Here is an 8215-nt window from a genome sequence, read left to right as displayed (position 1 = left end):
CCAGGGAAGTCTTCAAGCCCTGCTCTGAGTCCTCCAGGAATGGAGGCAGGAGGCAGATGGGATTTCAGAGCCCCAGGATTCCCCCTGGAGAGACGCCAGGACTCCAGCTCCACTAGTACCCTCAGCAGACACATTCCAGAATTGCCCCAAACCAAACTGGCTCGGGAGAAGGCAATGGCACCCCACTCCAGTACTCTTGCCTGGAAAATCCCATGGATGGAGGAGCCTGGTGGGCTGCAGTCCATGGTGTCGCTAGGAGTTGGACACGACTGAGCAACTTCACTTTCACTTTTCACCTTCATGCATTGGAGAAGGAAATGGCAACCCACTCCAGTGTTCTTGCCTGGAGAATCCCAGGGATGGCAGAGCCTGGAGGGCTGCCGTCTATGGGGTCGCACAGAGTTGGACACGACTGACGTGACTTAGCAGCAGCAGCAGCAAACTGGCTCTGCCTCCCATCCCTGCCTTTCCGGAGATGTAACCCCAAAGAGCGAGTGGGATGGAGAAGGAGGGTGGGAGGAAAGAGATGGCTGGAAGTCAAGAAGGAGAGGATCTCCTTGTAAGGATGCCAGGCAAGAGCCTTGTTGACTTAGCAGGTGACAGTCTGGGGAAGTGGGGGAGGAGGGTGCGGATGTCACACCCCTGTGAGCTTGATTCCCATTGGCTCTTGAGATCCTTAAAAGGGTCCTGCAGTCTCAGCAGCAGCATTCTCAGACCCTCAGAGGATTCTGTGGTTACAGTCTCTCCTCAACCCAAGGCATGAGACACACGACTCTCCTCCTCCTGGCAGCTCTGGTCGGGACCCTGGTCTTTGCCCGTGAGTATGGCCCTTCCCTTGCACCCCACCAGAGCCCTCACTGTGCAGGGCTACCCTCACTCCTGTCTTCCTGCTTCTCTTTCTCTCCCCATTGCTGTCCCATCTGCCGGCCTCTACAAGTGACTCCCGCCCCCTGCTCTTCACACGCAGCCTCTTCACCCCACTGATTAGGGAGCCAGAAATGGCCCAGCCCTGCCTGCTCACCTGGCCCATCACCTCACACACCATCCTCCACCCACTCTGCTCCACCACCCTGGCCTTCTTGCAAGGCCTCTGAGCCACTGCATATGCCTGGGCAGGTTGTCCCCTGCACAGGAGTGCTGGGCTGTGGGTGGTGGGGACTGAAATCTGGCCCACATTCCACTCGCCCAGCAGTGCGCCCTATTCTCGGTCATGCCTCCCGGGATGCCTTTCCCAACCCCACAAGTATTGTTCAGTCCAGGACGACCCTGCCATTCCTTGAACGTCAGGAGCTGCTTTCTTGCTCTTCCCGCTGCTTGGAATGCTTTTCCTCCCCTTGTCCCTTCCCCTAGCTGACTCTGAGTATCGCCCAGCCAAAGCTTTTGTTATCTATCAAATCTCAGTTGAGGTATCAGCTCCTCAAAGCTGTCTTCCATGACCATGGAGAATAAATTAGGCCCCATTTGCCCTTATTGCTCCCCTCTGTACCTGCCCTTCTAGCATCATCACCCTGGGGATTAAGTAATTACATAATAGACTTCACTCTGTCAGGCAGGGTCTGTCTTCTTCAGCACTGAACCCCCTTCAATTAGCAGAGAGCTTTGCATAAATATGTTGAAAGACTAAAGGAATGGGGGATCCAACCTCAGAAATCACCAGGCCATGCACTGTCCCTCTCCACTACAGAGGAGCCTGAGTCCCCCCAGCCTTGGCCAGCTCCCCAACAGGGATCTCAGGGAAACTCACAGGCCAGGAGTAAGTCAGAGGGCAATTTTTTGTTGTTGCTGTTGTTAAATTCTGATAAAGCTTTACAGAAAAAAACGTCATCAGAATTTTAAAAAATAAAACAATATTTTAAAGTAAAACAATAATGTAAAATAATACTAATAATTATAAAAATAATATAATAGTACATATTTTATCTTAGAGAAATTGTACTGTTTACAATTATTTAGCAGCCTATTACATTCAGTTAAATGATGGAATTCTTGAACCACAGGACTAATTTTAAGTCTAGACTATTTTTTCTTGGTTTTTCAGTTCTACTAATTAGCAAATTCAATTTCAAAATAACAAATTATCAGGAATAACTACATGGCCCTGCTGGATCATTCTTGAAAATTATGTAAAAAATAGCCTCAGAAATGATGGACAGGTTGAGGAGTACAGAGCCTGCTTCAAGAAACTGCAGAAATGAATCATCAGAAAGAACACCTGGGTAGACATAGCGGTGGGGCAGAAGGCTGAGTTCAACCTGCTCCTCGTGTCCACAGACATCCTGAGAACTGGCTGGGAAGGGACGGCGGGTGACTCTAGGGGCAGGTTCAATCCTCACTGTCATCTCTTTCCTCCGTTACAGAAAATGCTTCCTCTGCACTTGCCGAGGGACTCTTGACCTGTGAGTCCTTCTCTCCCTTGGGTCCCTGCCTGGGGGGAGGGTTAGGAGCTGGGGATATCGTTGGAAGTTGGGAGAGGAATCCAGGGGGAGGGGAGAAGGGTCTTGCTCTTGGTGTTGATGGGAGGAGTGTGAATTGAGGTGGGACGGGGTAAGGACAAAACTGAGGCTAAGGATAACTAGGCAAGGGAAAGAGTTTTTGTGAAAAAAGTGAAAAAAAAGATGAGGTTAAATAACAAGGGAAATACCCCCATGGCAATGGCAACCCACTCCAGTACTCTTGCCTGGGAAATCCCATGGATGGAGGAGCCTGGTAGGCTACAGTCCATGGGGTCGCGAAGAGTCGGACACGACTGAGCGACTTCACCTTCACTTTTCACTTTCATGCATTGGAGAAGGAAATGGCAACCCACTCCAGTGTTCTTGCCTGGAGAATCCCAGGGACGGGGGAGCCTGGTGGGCTGCCGTCTATGGGGTCGCACAGAGTCAGACACGACTGAAGCGACTTAGCAGCAGCAGCAGCAGCATTAACATCTTCACCCACAAACACCTCCCCTCACTGCCAGCTGCTTAGAGGGGTGCCTTCTAATCAACCTCACTCATTTCCAGCCCCACGTTCCATTCTGCTCCTTCCTGTACCACCCACATCAGCTCAGCCGAACTTGTTTACGTTCCCCACACCTGTCCCACCCATGTCCCCCACCCCCCTACACCCACCAGCTCTTACTGACTCATTCCCTACCCTCCAAGGAAGAACTGATGCTTTTGAACTGTGGTGTTGGAAAAGACTCTTGAACTTTTTTAAATATTTCTTTATTTTATTTTTTGGCTGCACTGGTCTTAGTTGCAGCATGTGGGATCTTTTCATTGCATCTCGTGGGCTTAGATGACCCTCAGCTTGTGGGACTTAGTTCCCCAACCAGGGATTGAGCCCATATTCCCTGCATTGCAAGATGACTTCTTAACCACTGGACCACCAGAGAAGTTTCCTCAACATATAGATTTGAGAGGGGCACAAACATTCAGTCCATAACAGGTACATAGTGTGTAGAAATTTTATCTCCCTTAACAGGACAGGATTCACGCCATACCATTTCTGTATTCTGGCAGCCAGCACACATCAGGTATCCTGACTGCCCATTCCAAAGGGAAAAAACACTTTTGATTTTGTTAAAATGAACAAATTGGTGTGTTTGTACCTAAGCTGATGAGGGGACCCCAGCTCCAACAGAATCTGCTTCACCCCAAAATACAGCCTCAGCAACCCAGAAGATTCTGACAGCACCTCCCAGCTCAGAATTCAACCCACTGCGTAAGTATCTGCAGAGGACTCTCCAGTAGCATGCTTGCATGACACCTCCACGCAGAGACAAGTCCAGGGAGAAGCAGCCATATGCATTCACCTGGACACAAAGGCACACATGGGGCTCGCCCCGCACCCAGCCACACGCAGAGTTTCTACAGTAGGCGATGGTGCTGCCTGCACCACACGTGGTTTCGTCCCTGACCCACCCACCCTCCCATGAAAGAGAAGCTCAGTCCCTCCGCAAAACCTCTCCACTTTAGGAATTTGTCCAAGGCTAATGTCTGGTGGGGGACAGGATTGGGGAAAAGGTGGGAGTCCTCTTTAAATGATGTGACCTTTCTGCTGATGTGATTCTTCTGCTCCAAAATTAGAACTCGGGTTTGGTAAAGGTATCTCGGTAGCCCAAGAAATAAGAAAAAAAATACGAGAAAGAATTGATGGAGGAAAGAAATTCATCGAAGGTGAGTGCATACCAACTCAAAGTCTTGTGAAACTGAGAAGACTCACCACTTGCCAGGGGTGGGAGGTGGACCGGATATTGTCGCCTGCCCCCCACACCTGAGTCCTGGCACGGTCACCACGCCTCCACGCTGAAGCTGCCCCCGTGCTGGGCCTTCACGTGCCTCCAGCCTCTCAGCCACGTTCAAACCTCCTGATATCAGATTCCCCATGGGGTCTCACTGCCAGACTTCCCACTGCACCGCCTGCTACTCTTCCTCTTGCTCCTGTCCAGGTCGGGGCGGGGGGCAGGGATGGGCAGGTCCTTTGGCCTCTGCTGTCTCTAACCTCCATCCCCGATTCCTGGGTAAGGCCCTCCAGGGGCTCAGTGAGGCTGGGAAGCAGGAGATGGAGTGGAGGAGGGTGGAGAGAGTGGAGCTGGTGCCTGGGACCCCTCAAACCTCATTCTCATCTCCACTTTCTTCTAGAGGGAACTGCAGCGGCACAGACCCTAGGGAAAAAATTGTTTCCAACAATATTGTTGCCTGGTTTTTGAGAAGCTGAAGAAATGGAGTCTCTGGACTTAACACCTTAAACATACTTGTAGCCCATAGCAATTAAAGTGAAAGCATCCAACTTGCCCTTGCCAGTGCTCTGTGGGGTGGGCCCTAGGGGAGCGGGGGCAAAGCCCGACGTGACCCAAGCTCCCAGTCCGTCACAGCCTGCCTTGGCGACACAGCCTGTGACAAGCCGTTTCATCCACCCTGAGCCACAGGCGCACGCCCTGGGCCTCGTGCAAGTCCAAATGCCACTCCAGTTCTGGTCTGCCTCCTCGCTCTTCACTCATGGCTCCCAGTGACATTTGAGCGTTTCCAAAACCTAAGCCAACCTCCAGAGAAGCAGGATTTATCATCCTGAAAAATAATCAAAGCCCAAACCACTGCTATTACAGCTATGTTCTGGCACTGTTATTAAAAAACGCATCTCCCCTGCTGTACATTCATACTTTGTACACTGGACCAAAGTGAATGGCAACGGCCAGTTAGATCCGACCAGTTAAATAATGAGCTGCTGCAGCAAAGGCTTGACCAAAAAGGCCAACTGAATCCATCACAATTACCCACATGCTCATCCTGTATCTCCTCCTTCCCTGCATCGCAGTCCAAGGCTGCCCATCACAGACGGACAGGAAAAGACATGCATGACCACAGAAGAGAGAACCATCAGCTCTCCTCCCACCTGCCCTCTCACAAAGCCCAGTCCGTAGCACGTCTGGGATCTAACACCCCCAGAGCCACTGATTCTAGACTAACCTTCTCCACCCCCGTCAGGTTCCCTCCCCTTCTATCCTGGGCGTGAGGGGCATTCAGCCCAGACCTTGTTGCTTTTGATTTTGTTTTGTTTTGGTTTTTTGCCACATTGAGCCTTCATTGCTGTATGTTGGTTTTCTCTAGTTGCAGTGCTCAGGCTTAGTTGCTCCGAGGCATGTGGGATCTTCCCAGACCAGGGGTCAGACTCGTGTTCCCTGCATTGGCAGACAGATTCTTATCCGCTGTACCACCAGAGACGTCCTAGACACTTGTTTTCAGTGAATCAAGCAATGTATCCTCCTGTTGAGCCCTCCCACCTCCACCACAGATCCTCCTTTTCCAAGAACACTGCCAAGGAAACAGAGGGGGACCCTCAGAAACAGGCACCCTCGGAGCACCCGTTATGATCAACGCTGGGTGCCCAAGGCACGTCACACTCGAGTAGCCTACGATCCTGTACGTGGGTTGAATTGTTCTCCAAAAGGCCTGTTGAAGTCCTAAGCCGTGGTCCCTCAGAAAGTGACCTTATTTGGAAACTGGATCCTTACAGATGTAGTTAGTTAAGGTCCTACTGGAGTAAGGTGAATCCCCAAACCAAAATGACTATCGTCCTGATAAGAAGGGAGGAATTTGGACACGGAGACACACAGAGGAAAGACAATGTGAAGATGTGCGGGATAGACAGTCGAGTGGAAACAGAGGCAGGGACTGAGCGATGCCCCAGAAGACAAGGGAGGCTGGGGATCACCAGCAGACACAGAAGTTCCAAGAGGCCACAAGAAAGGAGTCTCCTGGGACTTCCCTGGGGGTCTGTGCTCCCAGTGCAGGAGACACAGGTTCAGTCCCTGGTCAGGGAACTAAGATCCCCTATGCCACGCGCCCGAAAAAGAAAAAAGAAGAAAGGAATCTCCTGTACAGGTTTTGGAGGGAACATGGCCCTGATAACACCTTGATTTCAGACTTTTAGCTTCCAGAACTGTGAGACAATAAACTTATGTTGTTTTAAGTCATCCAGTTTATGGTATTTTATTATGGCCGCCCTAAGAAACTAACACACAACACCATTCTCAAATTCATCCACCCACCAGGCTACTCATCTCCTACCCAAACATTCAGATCCTGTGACCACCGTCACCTATTTCTCCCACCTCCCAGCCCCTGAGAGCCACAGTCTGCCTTGTTTTGTGCGGTTTCATTTTAGATTCCCCACATGAGATCACGCTGAATTTGTCTTTCTCTGTCAGATTTGTTTCATAGCATAACGCCCTCAAGAGCTATCCAAGCTGATGCAAAAGGCAGTATTCCTTTTTTACTCATGGCTGAATAATATTCATATAATATCATAATATAATATCCATATAATAAATAATGGGGTTTCCCACGTGGCTCAGTGGTAAAGAATCCACCTGCCAAGCAGGAGATGCGGGTTCAATTCCTGGGTCAGGAAAGTCCCCTGAAGAAGGAAATGGCTACCCACTCCAGTATTCTTGTCTGGGAAACTCCATGGACAGAAGAGCCTGGCAGGCTACAGTCCATGGGGTCACAAAGAGTTGGACGTGATTTAGAGAGTAACAGCAGAACAGCATAAGTAATATTTATATAACACATATTTATATATATGTCCTGAATTTTCACCACACAGATTTTTCACCTCCTAGGTTAAATTTATCCTTAAGTATTTTATTCTGTTTGATTCTATTGTATATTGGATTGTTTTAATTTCTCTTTCTTACAATTTGTTCTGAAAGAATTTTTTAAATGAAGCTTTTAAAACCCCTTCACATATGTTAAAGCTGGCATCTAGAATTTTTTACTCAGAGTTTAAATACTTGCAAAAGATATATATTAACATCAACATGTAATCTAATGATTCACCCCCTTACTGCTATCAAATCTTTGTTCAAATGTCACTTTTCCAGAGAGGCATTTCCTGGCTAGTGCGTCTAAAATTGCAACTTGCCCCCACATAATCCCTACTTTATTTTTATCTTTAGCATTTCTCTTTTTTTCAGGTTTTTGAGGTGTAGTTAAGATACAAAAAATTGCACATATTTCATATATACATTTTGGTGAGTTTGGACATAGACACGGACCCATGATACCACTACTGTAATCAATATAATTAACATATCCATCACCTCCAAAAGATTTCTTGTGTCTCCTTGCTGTGTATGTGTTTTAAGGACACTTAGCATCTTAGCATGAGATCTACCCTCTTAACAAGTTTTTAAGTGCACGACACCATATTGTTAACTACTGGCATTAGCTTGTACAGCAGATCTCTCAAATTCCTCCTCTAGCATTTCTCACTATCTAACATACTGTATAATTTACTTATTTGTCTGTTTGCTTCACTGGAACTGAAGCATCCCGAGGGCAGGGATTTCTGTTATTTTCACTGTTGTATCCACAGGGCCTAAAACAATGCCTAGAATGTACAGGCACTCGATAAATGTTAGTTGAATGTTGAATGAATTCACCACTCCCGCCCACGTCTCCATTCTTATCCTGTGAAGTCAGTGTCTCCATCCTGTTGTTTTATGCTGGTCGGTTGCAAAGAGTTGGACACGACTGAGCGACTGAACTGAACTGAACTGAGTCTATCAATGGCGAATGCTGTGGCTAGATGAGCCCTTGCTGTCCTTCAGCAATAACTGTCTGGAAACCTTTGGGGGGAAATGTACTATCTTCAGAACTGAAAACTACATGCCCCAGCTGGGACCACACAACATATTCATGGCAGCAGGGTGGAAAACTCAGGCCTAGGG

The 8215-nt window shown here is 48.5% G+C and overlaps 1 protein-coding gene across 2 annotated transcripts; it reads left to right on the top strand.

Moving 5' to 3' along the window:
- Positions 1–711: 711 nt before the first annotated feature.
- LOC113893256 lies at positions 712–6457 on the top strand. Of its 2 annotated transcripts, none has more exons than XM_027543120.1 (5): positions 712–817; positions 2358–2396; positions 3649–3705; positions 4071–4160; positions 4626–6457. In XM_027543120.1, the coding sequence occupies exons 1-5, from the start codon at positions 760–762 to the stop codon at positions 4691–4693; spliced, it is 312 nt and encodes a 103-aa protein (XP_027398921.1). In that variant the 5' UTR covers positions 712–759; the 3' UTR covers positions 4694–6457. The 2 variants fall into 2 exon arrangements, with proteins under 2 accessions (XP_027398921.1, XP_027398920.1); XM_027543119.1 differs by having other exon boundaries at positions 3598–3705.
- The last annotated feature ends 1758 nt before the right edge of the window (positions 6458–8215 follow it).

Source organism: Bos indicus x Bos taurus, chromosome 5, assembly GCF_003369695.1.
Source record: "Bos indicus x Bos taurus breed Angus x Brahman F1 hybrid chromosome 5, Bos_hybrid_MaternalHap_v2.0, whole genome shotgun sequence".
Taxonomy (NCBI): domain Eukaryota; kingdom Metazoa; phylum Chordata; class Mammalia; order Artiodactyla; family Bovidae; genus Bos; species Bos indicus x Bos taurus.
Note: the sequence above shows the minus strand (reverse complement) of the source record. Positions and strands in the feature narration are given on the sequence as shown.